We start from the raw sequence: 25,017 nt of genomic DNA on the forward strand, positions 1-25,017 counted from the left end.
TAGTTCTTCCCTTTTTTTATATATCATAGACGCGCTATGATCTACATTTAAAAATTTATGATTCAGAAAACATTGTTATTTATAGCTGTGTTATTTCTTACAAAAATTTTTGTGCTAACATTTTTAAAAGGCTTCAAGCATTTCATTTTCCTTTTTTAGTATCTATGTAACCAGAACATAAATTCCGATTTTGCTGATATAAAAGGTTTACTGACATTCTGACCAACTGGATTGTATGTTTTTATTGAAATGCTTTGAAAACATAATCCCTGATGATCTAGAATTCTTATTCTAGTACTATTACAGCCTGATGCTTTAGAATTACTGGGGATACTTAAATGTAGACATTTTAATAAGATTATTTGTAAGGATCTTCCCTTAAACTTGATCTTATGAAATCAAAACGTCAAGTTCTACTTCGCTATTGAAAAAAACCTATACCGACAAACACTTAATGTTATAATGGTATAGTTAAAACGTTTCCCCTATCGGGAGTTCTTATTCTATTGCCAGCATACCCCGGTACCCCCCAGCTACCGTGTATAATCATGGGCAGAGGCTGAGGCAGCGACATCGCTGTCGACGCAGTGTGTTTTCGTCTGTGCTTCTTTTTTTTTTTGTCTTTGGTTTTGTTTTTGTTTGCGTCTCGGGGTTTGTAGTTTTTGTTGTTGTCGGACGGCTGGCAGTCGCTGCGCTTGGAGCAGGGCCGTCAGTATGCTGAAAACTTTGCCCAGGTTCGGTACGGAAATCGAAATCGAGGAAAGACTGCGCGACGCCCACGGCGGAGTCCGATGTTGTTACCAGTTGTAGAGTGCCTGCTGCCTGGCGGAGTGGATTTCGGTGTTTTGTGTACTGTGCCATGACGATTACCAGATTCTGGCTGTCATTCGGATTCAGATACGGACTCGGATTCGGCCTGGACTGGCTTTAATTCATAACTCGCTTGCGCTGGCGCTGGCGCCGTCGTCGCGTTCGTGACTTGAGTCTCTTGCAGTGCAATCAATCAATCAGTTCGGTACAGTGTGTGGCTGCGGACCATCGATCGATCGATGATTGGCCATTTTCAGCATCGCGCAATTGTCTAATGTCAAAGCGCTAAGTGCTCCAGCCACATAAAGCCAACAGTTCCAAGGTTCCGCGGGCGCTCCAGTTACCCAATCGTCGCCTACTTCCCGCTTACTACTCCGCTTCGGACTCTGGCCATTGTGTATCTTCGCATCGGTATCTGTATCTCTATCTGTATATCTGTTTGCTGTTTGCTAATCCGCTCTGGTCATGCTCCGCAAGCTGGCCATGACAATTGTGTGCGCCCAGTGATCACATAACAGGCCATGTTCCTCAAGCCGAAAAGCTTTGAGCAATCGCTGCGCGCCGGAATCGTTCCGGCTGTGCCAGCAGCACCAGGATCCGGGCTGAATCCATCGTTCCACAAGGGGTGCACGGGCAAGGCGCATGCCTGTGGCACCAATAAATCACAGAGGTCAGGAGGAACGCCTGCCACTGGAGGATCGAAGGCTGGCAGGCAGACGCCCAAGGCCCAGCGCAAGAACAGCATCAGTTCGGAGACGATCAGCGAGAGTGGCTCGGAGAACTCGACCAGCTGGCCCTCCTCCTCATCGGCAGCCGTTCCCACCAGTGCTCCGCCTCCGAAACCCCCTCGCCTGGCGGCCACCAAAGCTAAAGAAGCCGCTGCCATAGCCTGTTCTCCGCCCCAACAGCCGGCTACCCCGATCTTCGAGCGCTCCACGAAGCGATCGCTCAGTTTCAGGGGCAACAGCAATGGCAAGGCTACGGAGTCAAAGGTCTCCCCGGCCGGAAGTCCCTCGATCCGTCCGCCCTGGAACATTTCCGCCGTGGCTGCATCCAAGTACGCAGCTGCAGCCGCCGCCAGTGCCCCACAGTCGCCCAATCCCAGCGCCAGGAGCTCGTTCCGACGACGCCGTGATGCCCAGAACATTGGTCTCCAGTGGCCGGCCATTTGGGCCAGTTCCCTGGCCGGCAACTACAAGAACTACGATGCAATCGTCAAGCAAAAGGTGCGCACAAAGAACTACACTAGGCTGCAAACAAAACTTTTTGTCGTTAATGAAGGTGGGAACAGGAAGGGATTTATGACCAGTTTAAAAAGCCTATAAAAAATGTCATGTTTTATGGCTTCTTACTTCATGTTTTACACCTGTATTTCTTTTATGAACCATAAGTAAGATACAAGTATCTGAAATTATGGCTTAGACATATGCTGACATAAAAATAACATCAACTTTATTATCATAAAAAATTCTCAAATAATAGTATAATATTCTGATTAACGGTCTTCCCCCAGACTCTAAAGAATTAATTTCTTTAAGGAGATTCTTCTGCGAACTAGACTACCAGAGCAGTCCTGAGATGTTAAAATAACTTCTAAAGAATTCCCTATCTTGCTGCACAGTGTTCACTGCGCATTCATGTTTCCATATCCAACGAAAACTTTCTAGTACTTCTCCCCAATCCCCAACATCGATGGGCGCAATAAAGAAACAAATGAATGGACAAGCCGAGGATCGAACAAAAGATGGAATCGATCGATAGATCGCCGAGCCATGACCCAATGTACGATTTAGTTGTTAGACCTTTTATTATTATGCTCGGACGGTGCGTGGGCCGTCGAGTCTGGGGCTCATAATTTACAGTATAGTACGGTATCGTACGGTCGTCGTCTTGTCGCTGCATTTATGGCGGTATAACTTTATGGCTCAATACGCCCGCGAAGCCGTCGAGCGGAAGTGTTCATTTAGGTTTCAGTTAGCTTTGCGGCGTGGCCGCCTCTTTGGAGTTCTTTTCTGGAACTGGAATCGGATTGCATAATTCAGTGAGAGATGGCTGGATATGACATCCAGACGGTGGCTCTTGGTAAGCCCCAGCCGAACCTCTAGCCACTGTCTTATCCTATCCGCTATCCATGTTAATTAGTCAGGTCTGATGTCTCTGTGTGGTGTCTCCGCCTCTGCGCCGTCTAATTTGTGAGCTCGCCATAGCCATAGCCATCGCCATCATCAACAGCTGCGGGTTCGTTGACTCCGGTGTGTAGCGGAGTGGAGTGCAGCATTGATTGACAGGGGACATGCGCCCGGGGAACTGTTTTGTTTATCTTAATATTCTTCCAAACAAGTTTCACCCGATTGATGACTTGTGAACTGAACTGAGCATTGAATTCTGCTCCAGTTGGGAACTCATTAAGCGGGTCCATCGGGCCAATGAATCAAATTAAAAGACATAGATTAGATCTTCTATTTAAGTATGGGATTATATGTACTAGTTTCAAGGGTGAATTTCATTTGATTTCCTCGTTGGTTTTATATTCTTTTAATAGAGCTTTATCTGCATATGAATTTACAAATATGTTTAATATCTCTAATGATAAGAGGAATATGCCTTACTAGACCAATTCTGTAATCCCTTGAACCCACTAATTTTTGTTCTATTTCATTCCAAAACAATTCTTTCCCCAAATAAATTACTCCCACGAATTCCATTAAACTATAAGTCTCTAAAGAATCGTTTTGAAACTGTTGCGAAGCCATAAAACCAAAGTGACTAAGAACCTAATGAAAGACTACATTCGATTTCCTATCCGTTCCGGCTTTCCCAACATCTACGAAATTAATTACATCCCCGCGCAGACTCTTCCGAAACGTGCCTTTAATTGAGGGCTATTGAACCTTGCACAATATTTTCATAATTCGGGAGAAGATCTATCTAGCGGATACCGCGAGGAGGGAGATCTTGGCGAGCAGGGAGCAGGCAGCTTGGGCGCTTGGGAGGCTGCCTCGGCTAAATGCCATTTATAGCCACAAATGTGAACTGATGCCGGCGACGACGTTGGTGGGTTGCATAATGGCGCATCCGCGTCGTAGTCGCCGTCGTCGTCGTCGTCGTCGGTTTGGCTGTCTAGCCCAATAGCATTTGGCGCGTCTAGGCGGCTAATTAGGATTTAGAAAACATCATCAAATTTAGAAATGCACCCGAAATAAACCGAAAGCAACTCTGCCGATTCCGTCGACTGCCTGCGGCGGTGGAGTAGGGATAATAAATGGAATAAATGCGTGAAAATGTGCCCCGATCCACGGCGATCCGAAAATAAACCCAATGTACACCCCACACCGCCGAAATGCTGCTGCTTCAGTTGAAGTTGCGCCGACAAAATGTTGACCCCAATTTAACTCAATTTTCTCATGTTTGCTTTGTTTGTTTTCCATCTTTTCGCAGAGCCGCCACGAGAATGGCAATGCAGGAGGTGGAGGAGTTGCAGGCGAAGGAGAAGCAGCCGAGGGAGTGGGCCACAATCTGGAGGCGGATGTGGCGGATGCCAGTCAGCCGGAGCGTGTTTGGCTGGTGCATCGCGGTGGCTTCACTGCCGCCATCCGTCTGCCGTCTGTGTCATCTGGCCGGGATGAGGAGCACAAGCTAAATCTGCGCCTCCTCCACAACGGGGAACAGTTGACCGTCGACGAGGACGATGTGGAGAAGCAGAACAGCCCCGCCCTGGATCTCGCCGAGGACATCTGCGAGCTGAAGTATCTGAACGAGGCGTCCGTGCTGCACTGCCTCCGCCAGCGATACGCCAGCAATCTCATCCACACCAAGGCGGGGCCCACGCTGCTCGTGGTCAATCCCATGGCACCGCTGTCCCTCTACTCCGAGAAGGTAGTCGTCACTAGCTACCAACTGGTTACTGGCCCGATCGGGTTATTTATCGGCTGCTGTCTCTCGTTCGTAGGTTGTCTCCATGTTCCGCGGCTGCAAGACGGAGGACATGCCGCCCCACGTCTATTCACTGGCCCAGACCGCCTACAGGAGCCTGGTCGAGACGCGGCGCGACCAGAGCTTGATATTCATGGGCCGATCTGGTTCTGGCAAATCCACTAGCTTCAAGCATGCACTCAACTACCTGGCGTTGGCAGCTGGTATGCGTTTCCACCGTCTTATTGTCGCGGCTGCTCCTACTCGCACTCGCACTCGCGTTGCAGTTGCATTTGTTGTTTGTTATTTGTTACTTGTTATTTGTAGTTTGTTTTCCTTTTGGCCGTAGGCTGCGGGCTCTTGGCTGCTGCTGGCTGGCCCAGTTTGCCTGGTGCCACACCAAAATGCAATCTGCGTTCGATTGGCTCATTTGCATTGTTGGCCAAGAAATGCAGCTGCAATTAGTCAAGCCTCCAATTCGGTTCCATTGTTAGATTTATGACCCAAAAAGGGAACAGTCTAATGAAAATGTAAATTGTCTAGATACATATTGATATTTAATTTGATTGAGCAACTTATACTGCCCAAGAAAATGATACAATAACAAAAAAGAAAAACTACTTTACTGACGTTGATATTCTCTTTAGTATTGTTTTGAATATTTAAATAATTACAAATATCTGGATTCTCTATTTCTTTTTTTTACATTTTTTATATATATCTTTTTTGTAAATATTCAAATTATCAAGAGATACCGGTTTTCTTGATAATTTGAATATTTACAAAAAAGATATATATAAAAAATGTAAAAAAGATTTAAACATTTTTTGTAAGCAGGCAAAAGTTTTTTCTTTCTTTTTTTTGGGATTTTTCATTATCAAGTTCAGCGAGAACCGAATTCGCAACAAAAGATATTATACATTCATTTGCACAAATGAGATTTCGGTTTTGATATATGAAATTCAAAAGATACTTGCCCTAAACAAAAAAATAAAAGCAATTTTTCTTCTGTTTTTAGGTGCCTATAATAACTTTATAAATGCGGAGAAGGTCAACGCCCTGTGCACCATTCTGGAGGCTTTTGGTAACACAAAAACTTGCCTCAACTCGAACGCCACGCGGATGACGCAGCTGTTGAGCCTGGATTTCGACCAAACCGGCCAGATTGCATCGGCTTCATTGCAGGTAAGTTTTCAATTAACACCGACAATCGTGTAGTTCTCTAACCATGTTTCTCGCCCAGGTTCTGCTCCCGGAGCGACAGAGAGCGGGTCGTCGTTTGGGCCACGAACATAGCTTCCACATCATGACGCGTCTCTTGGCTGGCGCAGCTGGTTTGCTGCAGAAGGAGCTGCACCTGGAGAACATCACCTCGGAGGACAGTCATCCGTTCATATCGTTATCGCAAAAGCTAGAGGATCGCCATCGAGCGGCCAATGACTTTATGCGTACGGTGCAGGCCTTCGAGACGCTCAACATTGATGCCAAGGCGGTGCGCGGTATTTGGAGCATTCTGGCGGCCATCTACCATCTGGGCATTGCGGGTGTGACAAAACTGGGCACTGGCTCGACGGCCCGCACTCAGTTTGCCAATCCCACGGCCGCCCGCAAGGCATCGGGTCTGTTGGGCGTGAATCTGGAGGATCTGTCATCAGCTGCCTTTGGTCTCACTCAACCCAATGCCCCCAATGGCGGTCTGAGTCCCTCAAAGTCGCCCACCTCTGACTCAGGGCACGAGTGGGCCTGGGAATGTCTGGAGGCATTGGTCATCGGTCTCTACTCGGAGGCACTGGCTGCAGTGGTAGCTCTTATCAATCGTCAGATCTGCACTTCGGCCCACACCATAGCCTCAATTATGCTCATCGACACTCCCGGCTTCCAAAATCCTGCTAGCTGTGGCCAGCAGGTTGGCGCTACATTGGCGGATCTGCGTCACAATTATCTGCAGGAGCGTTTGCAGATGCTCTTCCATCACACCACGCTAGTGGCGCCCCGAGATCGCTATGCCCAGGAGCTGGTGGAAATCGAGATGGACCAGGCTTCCGAATGCCACCCCGGTCCTCTAATTTCGCTTATCGACAAGGCACCCCAAAACCATGTGGTGCGCTCATCCCAGAGAGATTTGCGCGAGCACGATCGTCGGGGCATGCTATGGTGGGTTCAGTATAATAAGTTTTTAATGACGCAACTCAAGTTACCATCTATATTTCAGGCTACTGGATGAGGAAGCCATCTATCCAAACTCCAACGACGACACATTCCTCGAGCGTTTATTCTCGCACTACGGTGACCGGGAACATCACTCGCTGCTGCGCAAGTGCGCCGGTCCCCGGCAGTTCGTGCTCCACCATCTGCAGGGCACCAACCCCGTGCTGTATGCCGTTGATGGCTGGGTGCGGCATAGTCGTGAGCATCCTGGCATTCGAAACGCCGTATCCCTGCTGCAGGACAGCAGTAGGGAGGAGATCAACCGCCTGTACATTGGCTCACTGACACGTGGATCGGGAGCGATGGTGTTCTGCGGCTCCTTTGCTGGCTTGGAGGGCACTCAGTCGCTGCGTCGCGTGTCCAGTATCCGTCGCTCCTTCACCACAGCGGGAGTGAAACGCAACTCCATTATGCTGCAGGTGAAATTCACCGTGGACGGAATCATCGACACGTTGCGACGCACTGGCACTCACTTTGTGCACTGCTATTTGCTGCAACACAACGCTGGCAAACACACGAAGTTCACCGCGAATGGATCGCCCAGCTCAGCTGCCGGTCAGGCGGTCAGCGAAGAGGAAATGGTCAATGTGCCGCTGTTAAGAAGTCAGGTAATTGGAATTGCCTTTTCTTAAAATCCTGAAAATCTTAATTGATGTCTTTTTTTCCGTATCCTTTAGCTACGTGGCTCGCAAGTCCTGGAAGCGGCTCGTCTGCATCGCCTTGGTTTTCCCGAATCAGTGCCATTATTGGAGTTTGTACGTCGCTTCGGTCTGTTGGCCGGTGATTTGGCCAGCAACAAGGATGTGAGCGTGGAGCAGATATTGGCTGTCAATGAGCTGGATGTGGCCAGCTACCGCATTGGTCCTAGTCAGGTGAGTCCTTAGAAAGTTCTTAGGTTTATTTAAATTAAAAGAATTTGGGTGAGCAGTTAAAATATTTCTAAGTATTTTTTAATTAATTTTAAGTTTATCTTATCGCCAGTAAGCTGTAAGCTTCAGCAGAGCTTAACAACAAATATTTCCATATGGGTTCTAATGGCTTTAGTAGTTGGGCTGTAAGAATATGTCCTAATTTTCATTAAATCTGCATTGCTTACTTTGTTGGAATTTCTAAGTCGTGAACTAGTTAACTTCCAAACTCACGATCCTATAAGATTAATCACAACTCAAAAATCGCAAAAAATAAATGTTTTTTCCTCACGCGTAATTAGTCGTTAAACCGGTTGACACTGACATCGACACGTTCAATAGTTGATGAAAATTTAAAAGGGCAAAGCGATTACAAGAGTGATCGAGTTTCATTAAAGGAATGCCTGATGGACATTACATTTTTAAATAATCTTAGCTTTATTCGCATTCTTTGGATGGGGCTATGCTTAAGTATCTCTTTTTGGTCTGTCGCAAATTCGCTTGGCTCGCCTTGGATCTCCACCTAGACAAATGGCCGACGTTTGGCCGTCTCCCGAATCGTGGACGGCCGTGGTCGTCGGATGTGGACCAGGCCATCGTTGGTGCCATATGGCGACTGTGGCCGCGTGCTCAGATAGAAGACACCCCTCTTGGGCACAGCCGGTTCGCCGCCCATGAACTCGTTGCCCGTGCATGTTTGAAGTGCATCTTTTCGACTACCTCGACCGTAATTGTTGCTGTTGCTGCAGTTGCAGGTGGCGGAGCGCACCGATTGCCCCGAACTGCAGCGCAAGGCTGGAAAGGATCTGGGCTGACGCACTGACTCCGCAAAGTAGAACATGGCCGCAAAGTGGTCGCACACAAAGTCAAACTCCGTGGCCGTGGCGTTGGGACAATGGGGCTGTCCCAAACCCCAGTTGACGAAAAAGGAGGCGTGACTTAGCTTGGTACTCGGGTTGCCGAGCAGTGTTAGGTCCGTGTGAATTGATTCCACATACAGGGCATCATTGACATCTAGCCGATCCTCGGGTCCCAGGCTCAGTTGAGTGAGGCCGGCGGGATCCAGGGCGATAATGGCACCCAAGCGCTGAGGCCTTAAAAACTTGCCAGTCAACCCGGAGATGTGACTCCCGGCGCTATGGCCCACCAAGTAGATTTGCTCGTAAGGGACCCCCGTGTTGTCGTGCAGAAAGCGCAGCATCTTGGCCACATTGGCAGCTATCGATGGCAGCTGCTTGGACACGCGGGGATAGCTGATGTCCAGCGCCTGGCGACTCCAGTCCAGGATTATGACATTGAAATTGCCCCGGGATAAGTAGGCATCCTTGATGGCGGCGTTCGAGCAGGTGACACTTTTGCCCGCCCAGCCATGGATGGAGACCCTTGAAGTAAAAAAAGAAAGGTTTTAGGATCTGTTCTAAGGAAAGTTCTCCTATAAAGAAAACCTCACAAAAGTGATTTAATGGATCGAAACTACTCACTATAGTCGTTGGCCCATGACCATTTTTAATAAGTAATACTAAATGGTTTTATTTTAGGGATAAAGGTCTCTTAAACTTTGTTTTTAACCATTATAACTAGTTATTGCTAAAATATAATGAGGGGTTGTATGAGTTTATTCGAAAAATGAGTACTAACACTATCTAGCAACTACAAAGGCATACACTGTAACTTTATTAGGCACATTTAGTTTATGGTATTCACTCACCTCACTGGCCACTTGGGATTAAAGTGCGAGTTCCTAAGCATGTTCAGATCCCCTGGTCGCAGCAGCTGTCGCTCCTCGGGATTGAGAGGCGTATAGAGATCGTACCGGAGCAGCTTTGTTTGTGAGGGGCGTGGTGTACCGAGGATGATGTGGGTCTCCGTGTTGAACATGTCCTGGATCACACTGGAAATGGAGACTTCGCACTTTCCGGGGGCATAGCCAAAGTATGGAATTGATGCCTCCACTAAAACAGCAGAGCGGGGGTAATAACTTTAAGATCGATCATAAATTTGGATAAATGCGATCGAAACTCACTTCCCGCTGCGCCAAGGAGCAGCAGCCACAGCCACCGGCCTAATATATGCATTCCCATTAACGATCCCATAAACCGCACTGTCTTTGGCCAAAAACCCAATGGGAATTCACGACAAGTCGTCAATTAAAATCCACTTGAGTGCGATTTAAGGTATGCCGTTGTTTTTCAATTCGCGGTCCAAATTTTATCACACGCTCGTGCCGCTCTTAAAAAGAACGTGAAATTTGTGAGCCGCTCTGAGCGGAGCAGAGCAGAGCCAACCTGTCGCAGACGGCGGAGATCCGATTCGTTACAGGCCTCGGACCGAAGTATTGCAAAATTCTAGATGGAGTCTTGGTTAAATAAAGCCCGCTGCGTTCTGTCTCTGCCGCCGGCAAGGGCGGGCTACCGGCGCAGGCGCAGCCGCAGCCGCACAGCGGTCACTGTCATGCCGAACTGGTTGGATCGTTGGTGCGTCAGCGGGCCTGGCTAGTGCAGTCAGCCCCTCGTCGTCCTCCGTAGCTCGGTAGCTGAAAACACAGATCTCGCGGCTAAGTGCACGCAAACACTTCATGCACCCTCCATAAAGGAATGCCGACCAGGTCGATGGGAATCGAAGCTAGTTTCACTCGCAAAAGTGCTTCAATGGATCGAGATCACTCACAGAAAACTCCTTTCTATCATATTATAAATATTAGTCGAGTATTATATCTATCGAAGACCTGTATGTCCTATAGTTGCATGTCTTCTGGTCACACCATCTATCTTTTCAGCCCAACGGCATGTTTAATAGTGGGTCAATAGGCTTTCACTGGCCACTGGTCTCTTCCCTAAGTTATTCATTTATGCATTGATTATAAATGATTTGCCAGCATAATATAATCGACACGCATATCTCTCACTGATTTACTGTTTTACGGGTCGATAACGCCATCACAAGTTGGTTGATCTCTGCTTATATAAGTTATAAGTTGGCCTCCGGAATCATTAATATTAATTGGAAAATTATCAAGTCTCAGTCAAGCAAGTTAAACTGTCGTTTCGAAAGGGATTACATTGCACACTGGTCGGCATAAGTATTTAGACCCATTCTTTAATTTTTTCTTCATCTTGAAAACTTAAATTCGTACTGAATCGGTGAAGAAAAGTATTGTTTCATTCAAACGGCAGTTAAATTACCTTTCCACTGATGCCGAAGTTTACACGAAGTATGTTCAAATTATGAGTATATTTAACTTTTAATTGTTCAAAATACTTATGACTACCAGTGTAGTTGATTGAATAAAATAAATTAAATAATTGCACGGAAAACAAAGTTACGGGTAAATCGACCTCATCAGATATAAATTACTAGCAATTATTAACTTTTAATGTATCGAGAGAAAACGAGAACTTGTAGTTGGATTAGACTCTAATTGCTCCAGATTCCGATCAAATTCAGAAGCTATAAAACTGGGTCTGGTAAACAGAGGGCTGCGAGTCGTTGATCTCACCGAGAACTTGGCACTTCCTCACTTTCCACCTGAGTAAGATCGAATGTGGCAGAGTATCTTGGTGACCAGGCCAGAAGAGCCAAGTGGGTTAGGGTTCAGCTCGGAGATCGGGGCTTTGGAACTTTCGGCTGTTTTGCAAACCACTTAGCAGGTATTTGGCTGGGTTTACGACTCTGCCTCTCTGTCGCATTTGGCTCAAAACTCATTCATGCTCATGTTAACATGTGTATAGTATATCTTTTTTAAGATCGTTAAACCCGTGCGTGGCGTTTGCCATTGTCGTGTTACAAAAAGTTTATTGACAGGATTTACGTTTTAAGGCAAACACATAAGATGTGCTTATTGTTATTATGGCTAACCCAAACGAATCGCAACGCAGCGGGCATCTCTGTTGGCATTGTTTCGGGTATTTGTCCAAACAATTTGCTGTTACTTTCAATCTAATCGAGAAATTACCTTGGAATTCGTCGGCTGTCAACCGCCACAAGTATTGAAACGTTTCCGAACCTCAGTCAGCCTCTGCTGGTAATTGCAAATGGCATGCGAGCAATCACCGCCTCGTCATCAGGATCCTTTCATTAACCGGGACTTAACCTGCAATTATTATATTAAATGGGCACCTCTCAATCATCGCGATCCCTTTCCAGCTGGATCCACTCCACAGCATCGTTCGCATTTTGAGGAAACCTTAAACGGGTTACTCATCTTCACTTGGGGGCCCAACTCAGTAAGCATGACTGGGCAAAAGCATCGCACGTTTGCCTCTTTCGCCAATGTTGTAGGCTCTTTCTTCAGCCTCTAATCAAATTAGAATATTGAATAATTTATGCTTGAAATTAAGACCAAAGTAGAAGCTTTTTGACTTTACTTTAATTGAAAGTCGTAAAGCTAAAACTAGAATTTCTTGTCTTTTTTTGTGGAACTATTTCGTGTGAGACATTCTAAAAAAATCGCACCTGGCCCATTTGAGGGCAGGTGCTAAGAGAAAACGCTTGAGGCTTCCTGGAGGAAAATCACCTTTAAGGTATTTCTCGACTCATTGAGTTTTTATTGTTTATTTACGTTTGTTGGGGTTGTTTGCCAAAGGCTGGTAAGAGCTTATCATGCTTATATATTATTCTAAGTATATATAACTACTTTACAGTTTTAAGATTTCAAACACGTTTCAAAATGCTAAAGATCTGCGTCCATACTGTGTCACGTCCCTTCTACGGACTATTATTAAAAGGATGTATGCTAAAAATCTCGGAACAGTCAATTTGTTGCATGCATATCGCCATCTCCCTCGCACTCCTTTTAGCTGAGGCACAAATGGTGGAGGTTTTCTTAAATTATTTTTTGTTTGCAATATAAATTTCGGTTTATCCCAATGAGACAGTTACAATTATACTTTATTATAAAAAATTACCATCTGGCTATCCCTAAATCCCTGTCCGCAGGTGTCTTCTCGCCTGGGAAGATATCGGTTACATGCCACATCTCTGGACCCACTCGACTGCCCGTCTGAGTGTTTTATTTCCTGTTCTCAGCGCTGCAACTGTGAATCGAACTGTGCTTTCCGTGCCCAGTGGTCGTTGGTCGGTGGTCAGTGGTCAGTGGTCGGTGAAGTGATCGTAATAAAGCCACTTTGACGTCACTTGCGGCCAGTCCAGTTTGGGCTCGAGTTGGTGCCTCTTCCCCCGCACGACTCTTTCTCCGCCGCCCGTCGATGACGCTGGCTGCTTTCACGGTCAAGTTCATCTCGCCATTGTGCTCGCTGGCTGCGCGTATAGAATTCCCCAGATGTAATCTCTGCGCCTCTGGAGATGGGCCGTCTCAGTTGGACTTTGCGAGCGAAAATCGCCTGAGCTCTCGCCGAGATGTGGTCGGATAAAAGCGCAGTTTGTGTGCCCTGGACGGGCAACGCGAGTGTAGCCCCGGCATCAGCATTTCGCCACAGGGTTCAAATCCTGGGCCTCTGCTGCGAGGAGGGGCAGGAGGCAACCATCCTGGGGCGTCTGCTGGCCACTGGCTGTGCCCTCGTCTGCCTCTGCCTTGTACGTACGGGAAAGTGTCCAAATCCGCAGCCAAATCCAAAATCCGAAACCAATACCGATTCCCCCGATTATGATTACGAACACACGCACGGCGGCGGCAGCATTGTCGCCTCGCCGACTTTCACCAAAAACAAAAAATGTAAAAAATCGAAAATGACGTTGCAACCTGCATTCGCCTCACTGGGAAACCACATTTGACCAGTGCACATTAAAATGTTTTTTTTTTTTTTTGTGCTTTTCAAGCAAACCCAAAGTGAAATTTCCAGCGTTCGCTTTCATTAGAAATGGGGAGTGGTGGCTGGCTGTCTGCTCGGGCCGAACATGATTATGTAACTCCGGTGAGGCGGGTTCTGTCAACGGGGAAATAGCTTTTAAATTAGCCATCCCACTTCGAGTGAATAGATGGATGGCTGGCTGGGGATCGTTAAGATCGTTGGCATGGGAAAATAGAGGCCCGAACCAAACGCAATCGAGACACGAAAACTTCATTAACGCCTCCCTTTTTGGGCAGGGGGCGCGGTCTTTAATCTCCAGGCCCCCGAGACGAGCCCTGCATACGGAGTATGATAATATGTAAACTAGTTTTTAATTATGAAACAATAACCAGGAAGCTGCGTGCGAGATGCGTTTCGAACCGGGACCGTGTAATCTCATCGACATTTGCCGGACTTGTTTTGTTTTTCAGTTATGTTTCTTGTAATTGCCTCGATCTGCAGCCACAGAAAATATAAAAAGCCAAAATAAACCGTAAGGGAAGCCCCAATGACATCGTTACAGCGGCTTCTGTCACGATCATGGTAATGATGACTGCGGGGGATCAAGGATTTCCTGATCTTAAAGTGCGACGTGCATTTGCTTTCGAAGATATGCTGCTTATCGGCAAGGCTGTGAAGATAAAATGTCGTCCGAGGTTGAGGGTATTGCCAAACAATCTAATCAAAAAGTTCAATGCTGTGAATTTGGCAATGTTTATGGGTATAAGACTTATAAAAGGGATTTTCGAATTACTTCATTGGTTTAATATTTTCGGTATTTCTGTTGTTTTAAGGGTGTAAACTAGCTGGAAATACTGTCATATTTACAAAAGATCTTTTTCCTATACCAATAACCATTTATTTATATACATAGCAGGGTTACATTTCATTGTAAATATATATATAAGCTGTTCCTATACAAAAAAAAACCATGCTGTAATACCTATACCTTTTAAATCTGGAAACCTGACCATTACAATTCCCAATTGTGGCCAGAACCCGCTCTGGCTAACGACCTTTCAACCGTGTTGCAACCTCTAAAGTCTAGACCAGAGCAGCCTATACCAATATTTATTTGTCCCCAATGAGCATGGCACTTTTGCCCAGCCCATCCGTGGATCTCTTTGGGTCTTTTGTGTGGTGCCCCCTCGCCAGGGCGAGTCCAATTGCTGGCAATGAAAAGGCAAAATGGAAAATGGAAGCACACAAATAACCAGCCGAGGGCAGTTCCATTGCTTCACTTTTCTTTGTGACGATGATGACGATGAGGATGGCGATGATGGCTTGCCCCGATGGCGATGATGTGACTAATTATGCTTACGAAGCTGGTCGAAGCCGCCAGTCGATCATGTGTGGCCAATTGTTGGTGCTGGTAATTAGCATCATTGGTCCAGCCGGAGGATCGCCGCCTGGTGGTTGGGGGTCGCTGCTCTGGGTTTCTTTGGCCTGTCCACTGCATTCACTGGCCCCCTTCCCTCGCCCCTTTCCAATTACCAGCGACGGCGACCGCGACCTCAGCCAAGTTTTGTGAGCTGTGTGTTTATGTGCCAGCCGTTTCTCGATAAGCCACTTTCGAATGCAGAGCCAGCATTTGGCTTGGACTCTCGGGCTCGGGCTGCGTCTGTTTTGGCCAGCCAATTCAGTTGCGTCGCCGAGCCCGAAGAGAAAACACCATACCAGATCCACAGCCCAGAGCACCGATAGCAGCCGCCCGAGCCGTGAAAGTGGTGGTCACCAGTTTTGCCTCCGAGTTATTGAAAAGGAAACTGCAATTTATTGCGAAATTATATGCACTTTTACTCAGTGCCCCGTCGCCAGTCGCTGGACAATTGCTTTACATAATCCCGGAGCAATGTACAAGCACACGGTCAAGTCCAAGTTGAGCCAGGTGCGGAGTAATCCTCCGACGGTTGTAACTGCCACGCCCACGTCGCCCAAGCATGGACTAGGGGCGGGCAAGAAGTTCTTCTCGAGCATAAGGCACAAAATCGAGGATAATCTAACGCCCAAGTTGAGTGGAAAACTGTACTACAAGGGTAGCAAGCACACCAGATCCATGAGTGCCCTGTGCACGGCGGTGGATGGAGGATGTGTGGGTGGGAAGTACACACCCAAGGCGGTGCCCCTCAGTCCGGTGCCCATCCAGCAAATGCCCAGCCAGATGAGCAGCAGCGTCTGCAGCTATGTGGACAGCGATGAGGAGAGCCACCTGAGCCTGAGTCTCAATCTGGCCCAGCAGTCGCTGGAGGATGAGATCTTCGCCGAGCTGGAGAAGGTGGCTCATGATGAGAGCAAGCTCAATGAGGTGCTCCAGAGCTTTGATCACATACTGAATGAGTTTCCGCCTCTGGAGGTGATTAAGGTGGCTGCTCCTTCAGAAGAACTTCCTGCTCCACCCGCGGAGTTCTGCGATCGCCAGCCCATGTTGGCCAAGTCACACAGCACCCTGAGCATGGGCAGGTCCAGGATGCAGGTCTACCAGTCCCCGGAGCTAGCAGGATCAGTGTTGCTCCTACGCGGCGGAGGCACCGATTCCAGGTACAACTCCCTGAGTGACCTGAGTGGCAGCAGGATACCGGTGCGCAAGCAGTCCAGTCTGCGCAAGCGCAGCGAAAGCTTCTGCCTGGAGCAACCCATTTGCCTAAGAACAGCCAGCAAACAGCGTACCCGATCGTTGTTAACCCTAAATACCAGTGGACCTTCAAGGGCTGCCCTGCCAGCAGCTGCAGCCATGCCCAAGCGTGCCAACTCCAGTCTGGAGAAGCGACAAGTAACCAACAGACCAGTGGCCAGGAGAGCCAGCTCCACCCTGAAACCCAGATCCCCCAATGCCAACAGCGATGAGCTGCTGGTCAAGTGCTTGGCCAAGGGTCAGGAGATCCTGCGGCAGGTGGAAAATATGAATACACAGAAGCCCAAGAGGACCAGCAGTCGAGGAGTCACCAAGGAGCACTCGCAGCTGGTGAAGAACAAGAAGAAGCTACAGAAGCTGCACTACGCCAACGAGGAGAAGGTGGGCCGACCCAAACTGGAGTCCTGCAAGATAATACCCCCGAAGCTGGGAGAGACCTCGGACAAGAACCAGGAACTGCTGGTAAAGGTAGTGCAGGATGTGAAGAGCACGCCACACCAGCAGCCCCTGAAAAAACCCACTAAGGAAATCCGGGCAGAGCAGGAAGAGGACTCAGATGACTCGGGGCACATCAGCAACACACAGCTCTCCACATCCACCTCCACCAGCAACTCCACCGGGAGTCTCTGTGAATCCGAGGGCGACGAGGCAGAGGAGCAGTTGCCGGAGATAAAGAGCTGCAGCAAACAGTCCAACAAGATCGCTGAGCTGCTCCAGAAATTCGAGGCTGCTGCGGCGGCCGGGAAGCAAAGTGCCACCGCCACGATGCACTGCTCGCCCAGCTCGAACGTGGTGGCCAGCAAGGTGGTGGCGCAGGTGCAGGCCGTGTGCTGCATCCAGACCCAGGTGGAGATCTATCCCACCTACACGAAAGAGGTAACTATGCGGCTGCACTGAGCTGGCAGTGGCCCAGACGAACCCGCTTCCGCTTCCGATCCTCCCCAGCCACTCCAATCTTAACTCTCGGCTGCATCTATCCATAGCTATATCTAACTCTATCCAACGTATGCTGTAAATGGAATAAATATTTATTGTACAAAACCGAAACCACTTGCTGTGGGCTTATATCTCTCCTCTTTTCCTCTGGCACTATCCCTTCTCACCCTTCACCGCTTTAGTTTGGTTTTTCCCCCGATCTTTTGGATATTTCCGAAGTCCTAACACCTGGTTGCTGGCGATTGTTTCCCGGATTGAGTGTAGTTATATATATTTTTGTAGTTATATTTATTTTTTATGAACTGTAGTTAGGATTTTATATGTAATATTACTATTTTAGTTGTTTCCAGTTCTTTTTTCTAGTTTATTTCAAAATGGTAACACAATTCCTGCTGATTTCAGTGTGATCAAGAAATGTCCATTGACATTTTTCCATGATGGCCTTAGCTTTCTCCAAGTCTGAAATTAGAATTAATGGGTGTTTTGTAGCCCACAGATTTTTAGCACCGTCGTGAAGGAAGTGCTTCAGTTGGATTTTTATCGGTCGTTTGGTCGGCACCACCAACCACTCCCTGTGCGCCAAGTGCTGCCATCCGAGTGTCCAGGCATCCGACCAGCCACCAGCAGCCGGTGATGACTGTGCCACACACACTGGGCACTCCATGGCCAGCAATTGCCGGCACAAGACAGTTTAGTTTGCCATTTCACATTGGTTTACTTTCATTTTTGCCTACGTGCCGGGCATAATTAAAATTTCGAGAAAATAGTTTCTCGACTTGGTCGCGAATTAGCCGTTGACAGACGGGCCAAGATGGGGGCCACACCTCGAAGGTGGGGCTTTTCGGCGGCTAATTTGTATGGGAACCCGGTGGCCCTAAGTATGCTAAACACATATGCCCCGCTGACTTTGTGCATTTCCACCTGCATGCGCCACCTCCGTTGGCCATCAGGAGAGGGCACCGCGTACTCCAGCGATGTTTTTGCCTCTATGGCTGTATTTTGTTTACAATTTCGTTTTCATTGCCCGCTGCCGGCGCCGCTGCTTCTTCTCACTTTCACACCTGTAAGAGTGTTTGGCATCTTTTTTTGCGCACAGGTGTTCAAATTACTCATAATTTGAATTCTCCCCTCTGTGTGCCCCTCCTGCCGTTAATCCCAGTCCAAATCTTCATCCTCATTTGCATGGTCTGGGCCATGTCAGCCCACCTTGACCTTCACTTCCTTCGAATGCTGTGATTTCATTTTTCATTTCCTGCTTTGCTCTTAATTCTCTTAAATGTTTTAAGTTTGATTGTGCACCTGACACCTGACATTAAATAAAGTCAATCTGTTGTATATTATTAAAAATAATTGTGGCAATAGGATAAATTACAACTAATAACTTGGCAAAATGATAAACAAATTACTCCAAATGAGATTAAATTAAAAATCCAATCATATATATCGATATTACTTGAGACAATTATTTTTGACCTGAAGGTCTCCATGCATAGGTTTAAACAATTTACTCGAAATTGTAACCTCTATGATTTATACTTTCTTAAATGGAAAACCTATTTCAACTTGTACTTTGTATCTTTTAGATCCTCTTCCGCTCAGGAGTACTCAGTGAACTGGAAGCCAAGCGCGATGTCCTGCTCTCGGATCGCATTATACAGCTGCAGGCCTTTTGCCGCGGCTACTTGGCTCGCAAAAAGATGTCCCAGAGACGGGTGCAGGTAAACCATATCCATTAAGATCTCTGAAGGCACCTCCTATAACCCTAACCATTTTACCCCGCAGGAACTGGCCGTGCGCTGCATTCAGCGCAATGTCAAGGCCTTCCTGGCCGTGCGCGACTGGCCCTGGTGGCGCCTCCTGGTGCGGGTCACCCCCCTGCTCAATGTCCACCGCACCGAGGAGCAGCTGAAGACGGCCAACGAGGAGCTGCTCATGCTGCGCGCCAAGCTGGAGAAGATCGAGTGCGATCGCAGCGAGGTCAAGGCGGAGAACCAGAAGCTGGAAGCCAAGGTGAGTGCGCAAAAGCAGCCCGATGGACGTGTGTCCAAATGCAATGTGCAATTAAAGTTGCGCCACTTGACATGACAAGTCATCTGCGAGATCATGTTTGCGTTGGCAGTGCTCGGGTATCTGGGGCGCCACAAGAAAATGAATGCTTACTTAATATATTTAGATTGTGTTGCAGCAGTGGGGGTTCTTCATCGAGCAGCAGATTGTGCTTGGTGTTCAAATCTATATAGATGCTATATATAACTAAATAATAACTAGCCTGACAGTTTGTTTTCTGGCGTCTTTAGACGTGGTTTTGAGGGATTGGGTAAATAAGAAGCGATTCTATGAGGTGATTTTTTAGTTGATATTTTTCTTTCGTTATGAGACAAAGGGTTAATCAATTAAAGATCGATTTCCTTGCCCATAGTGAGCGTGAATAAGATGCACAATTCGCCAGTGGATTTCCATTCCCATTCACTTGTACTATTTGGTTTTTGAAGTGGGCTAAATATAGACTTTTGGGCATTGAACACCAACTGACTCTGACTCTGAGAGTCCGTGCGAGCACATACATATATGTGTATTTTCTGGTGGAGATGGATGGGATGCGGCGTGGATGCTAAGGCAATGTTTCGCACATATCGCACACCAGAATAGCCAGATGTATTTTTAAATGCTCTAAAAGATCATTAATAATACTTTGTCGCGCCACACTTGAGTTGCAGCTGGGATAGAGTGCGATATGGGATTTACATAATGCCATCGAAGATTGCCAAATTATTGGATCAACAGTTGGCCGAAATCGAGAGCCGATCGTCGGACCCACAGATTATGTGATATAGTCCGGAACTGCTGTGATGTTGCAATGGACTTGGCGCCTCTACTCTCCGCCTCTCTAGAGACGAGATGCGGAGATTTTTCTGGCCATTGGTTTGCCAAAAAGTAGAGAGAAGAGCAGCCGGCGAGCTTTTTCGTACCGCTGGTTAGAGGAACAGACCGCAGCGAAATCCGTACGCATCACTTAGTCGCCGAGCAAACGTCGCGTACGCCTGAGGCCCGAGGAGCCGTATCCGGGAGATTCGATGTGATCCGATTCTGTCCCATGCGATCCGATCTGATCTGATCCCCGCCGTGCGTCTGTGAAGAATCGCTGCCAAGAGCAATAAAAAATAAAAGCCAGCGAAAACAAAGGAAAATTCGCTTGGCAATTTGAAGCGTGCGCGAAATAAATGCAGCAACAACAAGTCACACAGAAATTCAGTCCGAGATAAATTTAAATTGCATCAACGGTCTCAAGTTTTTGACAGCCCCCCAGCATAATATAATCCCCACAACACACCCGATTGATATGACAAACAACGACCAAACGACATAGAAATTTCGAAATTTGCGAACAGAAAAACGAGAAAATTCGACAGATATTGGCCAAGGAAATCTTGCACAGAAACAAAGCCCCGAGCCAAGACTCGAAACCCTCCTCCCAGAACGAAACACTCTAACCCCCTCTGCACCCCGCTTGCAACTAATCCGAACCCATGCCTCCCCTGTCGCCTGCTAATGAAGCTACCGCTGACATTGCAGCTTCAGGAGACGAGGATGCAGGACCTCTAGAAACGGACCGACTGGAGAAGGAGAAGTTTCTGGCCCGCGTGCTGGCAGCCATGAACGGCGGCCCGAGATCGGGAGTCCTGGCCTCCCAGAACAACACCAATAATAGCAGCGGCTCCTCGCTGAACTCCACCCTGAGTGGCTCTGCGCCGCTGGCCAGACCACCCAAACCACCGCCCAGCCAGGCCAGGAAGCAGCTCCGCCTGCTGCCCAAGCAGCGGGAGCAGAGTCCTGTGCTCAGCAATGGTCACACCACACGATCCACCAGTAACACCACCAGCACACTGAACACCACCAGCAAATACACTTCCAAAACCACGAGCTCCTCCACGTCGCTTTCATCGTCCTTGCTGGGTAATGATAAGGACACTGAAAGCCCGTACGAGATCTCGCTGAAACTGCCACTGACTTCGGTTGCAGGTGCGGATAGCAGTGATCGCCTCCGCCTGGTGAACCGCTCACCCAGTCCCGCCTACTCGGTGTCCTCGCGCTGCTCCACCCAATCGTCGATCTCTAACTACAACTCCAGCTCCAGGCTGCAGACGCCACCGCGAAGGGTATTCCCGCAGAGCTACACCCGCGGATCGGGCGGTTGTGATCCTTACGAGATGCGACAGCTGGAGAGCTCTCCCGTAGTCTTCGATGGCAACCTGTCCTTTGTGCTCGGCTGCCAGAGACAGCCGGTGCATCAGTCGATGAGGGCCTCGCCCTCCTTCGAGGATCCGCGCACCTCGTCCGCCTATTTGAGCGAGAAGATACAGAACTTCCTCAAGCGCACGGATCATGTGCAGGAGGAGTGGACCGCCATGGGCAGGAGGACGCGAAGGACCACGAGCCAGAGTGGTCGGGCAGGAGGATCGGAGAGTCGCTGCACCACGCCGGGCAGCACCTGTTCCGGCTACGATGACTACGACACCATCTCGCTGATCGAGCGACAGCGCGAGAGGAACAGCATGGAGCGCTGCGGATCGGTGGGACGCACTCGCTCCTCGCAGAACATCCTGACCAAGGCCTTCCAGCTGGCCAAGCAGCTGCCCCACACACCCACGTCGCGTGGCAACTCGGTGGCCCGCGATCGGGACAGGGAGTCCTCGGTGGCCACCATTAGCCTGACCAATGGAGACCACGACGATGATGATGATCGCACCATTCGCGAGGAGGATGATGAGGTATCGGTTGGTCTAGCCTTGAGCTTGTCGCTAACACAATTAAGATCTCTTGTTGAGTGGGGGTGGTGATGTCTCCTCTTCATAAATATTAAATTCCTAAACAAAACAACGCGGCATTAAATGGGATGTGCTGACATTGACAGCGGCGAAGCTCCTCCACCTCCTCCTCCGTCCACCCCCACACCTGAGTTGGAGGAGGATCTATTTTTGGGATCGTATACCAAGTGATTCACACGGCGGCATTCTTTCAGGCCGCAGGGAAATATTCCATATTCATATCCATAATATTTGTTGTTCTCTTTTTCGTTTGGGGCCAAATAAAATAAATCAAATGTTTAGGTGGGTTGTGCAGCATTGAAAATAATTTCTCCAAAATATTTTTTGGAAAATCTCCGAAAGAGTTTCAAAGTCTAGAATGAAATTTTTATGGGGCCATTCAACCGACCTTCTGCAGTTTATTGAGTCAGTTTCAATTTGTGTCAGGGAAGTGGAACCACTATTTTTGACAGATATGCTTTGATCTATGGTTTAGTAAATGATCCTTCTAAATGAGTAATTTCCCTGTCGTATTTTGTGATCTTAAGTCAATTTTTCTTGCCGACTTTCCCCTTTTTTTTACCATTCTCAATGTTTGCTAGATTTTGATATATATTAAACAACGTCATAGGAACGTGAAATAATTCAGCTGACTTCGATGAAGCATTTGTTTTAAATAGGTGTGGGTAGGATTTAAAAGTTAATGGGATTTTAATCATTGTTTTTTTTTAACAACAATTTTTTATATAATCTAAAAAAGAAAAGCTTTGTTAGGAAAATAAAACAAGTAAAGTGCCTCCTCTCAGTATTTCCGCAGACCAAGGTTCATTGAGTGTACCCCATAACTCACCAAATATCGCCACTCCACACAGCGGCGTTTTGTAAATACTGATCTCACACGTTTGGACATATGGGGCGGTCAGAAATCGAATTCGGCGAATCCAAACAAACAGTCAAATAATACGATAATAAATTCCTTTAGAAAACTAGCACACAATTAAAAATGAATGTTCTATATTTTTCGAATGCCTCCCAATCCTTTCAGCTTTCCGAGCTGACGGTGGACCTGGCCGAGGAGCGATCCACCGCCCACATAGCCACCGAGCGCCTGGAGGCGGAGACCGGGGAGCGCCTGAAGCTAGAGAAGGAGCTGGGCGACCAGGCCAACAAGGTGAAGAGCCTGCAGGAGGCGACAGAGAAGCTGGAAATGGAGCTGATATGCGCCAAGTCCGATCTGAATGGCATCTCCGAGGATGAGGATGCGGAGCACGAGGATGGCGGCGGCGGAGGAGTCTACAAGTTGAAGTACGAGCGGGTGGCGCGTGAGCTGGAGTTCACCAAGAGGCGCCTGCACACACAGCATGAGCACGATCTGGAACAGCTGGTCGGGCTCAAGAAGCAATTGGAGAAGAAGGTGAGCTTAGTGGTTAGAGGATTCCCTACTTTACCGCAGTCTAATATGTTACGCCCCTCCACTTTAGCTTTCCGATGCCTACGAAGAAGTTGAGGAACAACGTCAGGTTGTGGGCCAATGGAAGCGCAAGGCACAGAAGATGACCAACGAGATGAACGATCTGCGCATGCTGCTCGAGGAGCAGAATGCCCGTAACAATCTGCTCGAGAAGAAGCAGCGCAAGTTCGATGCCGAATGCCAGTCCCTGCAGGATGCAGCGCGTCAGGAGCGGCAGGCCAAGGAGCGATACGGCCGCGAAAAGGACGTCCTGCAGGCCGAGAAGTTCACGCTGGAGCAAACGCTGGCGGTAAGTTGTTGCTTCGGCTTTTGGGCAACATGTTGATAAGGGTCTCGGCAACATTTCCCAAACACTAATCAACAAAATGAAGTGTACTGAAATCTTTCTGGATTTTAACAAATTCCATAAAATAGGGAACATTTAAAGTGGCTCAATTTTTTTAACTGGGATATTTCAAACATTGTTTAATATTTCTACCTAATTTGAAACATACTTTGTACCTAAGTATTCTTATGATTACCAATGGTATTTTCGAACCACCATGATAAAAGCTAGCAAATCACTTATCAACAAAAATAGGTATTAAAGGGCTTTAAAAAATTCCTTATAATAGGAACTTGCAAAAAAGGTACTGAAATTATATTTCTCTCCTTAGGATATTTCAATGCTCCATACTTTAGATGTGTACCTAATTTGAAACCAAAAATGTAGCCGAATATTTTTCTGAATACCCATGTTGCTTACTGGTTGCACAGTGCTCGCGCACATTGCATTTGAGATACAGATACAGATAGTGGATATCTCGGACTTGGAAACTCGTTCGGCTCGTTTGCCCATGCACATTCTGAGGCATTCTACCTAGACTGCCTGCTACCTGCCCACACCGAGCATTCGGCACATGTACGCATGTGCGGCATGTGCGATCCTCTCTCTGGCATAGTTCCATCCCGATCCCGAGAGCTCTCGCTGCTCACTTCTTAGTTCTCAGTTGTGGGTTCTTGGGGTTTTCATGTTTTTATCGGCCTGTACTCGAGACCACACTTTGCCTCTCTCGCCGCTCGGTATCTGTGTCTCCGTCTCGGCCTTTCGGTCACACATTTGTGGATCTCCGCTTTGCTGCTTTCTTCACGGTTCCGCTCGACAGTAGCTCTTCGAACGTCAACGTGCGATAACTGGAGTACATAGTTCTGTGCGATCCAATCCCTCCGCCAGTGTCTCTGTGTTCTGATTGTTCGGCCTGGCAGAAAAGAAATTAAAACGTCGGCGGCGTTCTCATTACGCTTTCGATACTCATAATTAGCTGGAAGAGGAAGAGCCTCCATGGAGGGCGGTATCTGAACTGGCCACTGCGATTTAGATATCATAAACCCAGGGTCAGAGACACAGAAACTGAAATTTCCCAGACCAGTACAGCCATGAGTTTCCGCTACTCAACTCGGCTGATTCAAGTGAGTTTAAATGGGAACAAAGCCGAGATCTTAAGTCTAGAAAAACAGATGCTATAAAACTGCAGATGTTCTTTGTATGTCAGAGGAAGTATATATATCT

The 25,017-nt window shown here is 47.8% G+C and overlaps 2 protein-coding genes across 16 annotated transcripts in view; one reads left to right on the plus strand and one right to left on the minus strand.

Annotated features, from left to right (window-relative positions):
- The window catches only part of LOC108026130 (unconventional myosin-XVIIIa), a 32,718-nt gene that overhangs the window by 4,594 nt on the left and 3,107 nt on the right, over positions 1-25,017 (plus strand). For 6 of the 15 annotated variants that reach the window (XR_007764675.1, XR_007764674.1, XM_017096834.3 and 3 more), the window contains exons 5-14: positions 4,249-4,686; positions 4,760-4,946; positions 5,741-5,907; positions 5,966-6,876; positions 6,935-7,538; positions 7,608-7,802; positions 18,776-18,910; positions 18,975-19,202; positions 23,043-23,411; positions 23,479-23,757. Coding sequence is in view for 13 of the 15 variants with exons in the window: in XM_017096834.3 (XP_016952323.1) it covers positions 4,249-4,686; positions 4,760-4,946; positions 5,741-5,907; positions 5,966-6,876; positions 6,935-7,538; positions 7,608-7,802; positions 18,776-18,910; positions 18,975-19,202; positions 23,043-23,411; positions 23,479-23,757 (3,513 nt within the window). In the remaining 2 variants the exon portion in view is untranslated. Of the gene's footprint in view, positions 1-715; positions 2,037-4,248; positions 4,687-4,759; positions 4,947-5,740; positions 5,908-5,965; positions 6,877-6,934; positions 7,539-7,607; positions 7,803-12,920; positions 13,371-15,269; positions 17,133-18,775; positions 18,911-18,974; positions 19,203-20,199; positions 21,962-23,042; positions 23,412-23,478; positions 23,758-24,621; positions 24,918-25,017 lie in introns of those variants that run through there. The other 9 variants (XM_017096835.3, XM_017096836.3, XM_017096842.3 and 6 more) reach the window with 8 other exon arrangements.
- LOC108026133 (lipase member H) lies at positions 7,859-10,196 on the minus strand. The gene is made up of 3 exons (XM_017096847.3): positions 9,862-10,196; positions 9,547-9,790; positions 7,859-9,220 (listed from the first exon to the last, which is right to left on the minus strand). Exons 1-3 carry the CDS (start codon positions 9,929-9,931, stop codon positions 8,362-8,364), a joined length of 1,173 nt encoding a protein of 390 aa, XP_016952336.1. The 5' UTR covers positions 9,932-10,196; the 3' UTR covers positions 7,859-8,361.

This window comes from Drosophila biarmipes, chromosome 3R, assembly GCF_025231255.1.
Source record: "Drosophila biarmipes strain raj3 chromosome 3R, RU_DBia_V1.1, whole genome shotgun sequence".
Classification (NCBI taxonomy): Eukaryota; Metazoa; Arthropoda; class Insecta; order Diptera; family Drosophilidae; genus Drosophila; species Drosophila biarmipes.

Bases quoted from the DNA above. Each gene is read 5' to 3' on its own strand.
- LOC108026133 (XM_017096847.3), bottom strand. From the start codon at position 9,931: ATGGGATCGTTAATGGGAATGCATATATTAGGCCGGTGGCTGTGGCTG. The intron at 9,791-9,861 runs GTGAGTTTCGAT...CTGCTGTTTTAG, and splicing joins GCTCCTTGGCGCAGCGGGAA to TGGAGGCATCAATTCCATAC. The intron at 9,221-9,546 runs GTGAGTGAATAC...TTTTACTTCAAG, and splicing joins AATCCCAAGTGGCCAGTGAG to GGTCTCCATCCATGGCTGGG.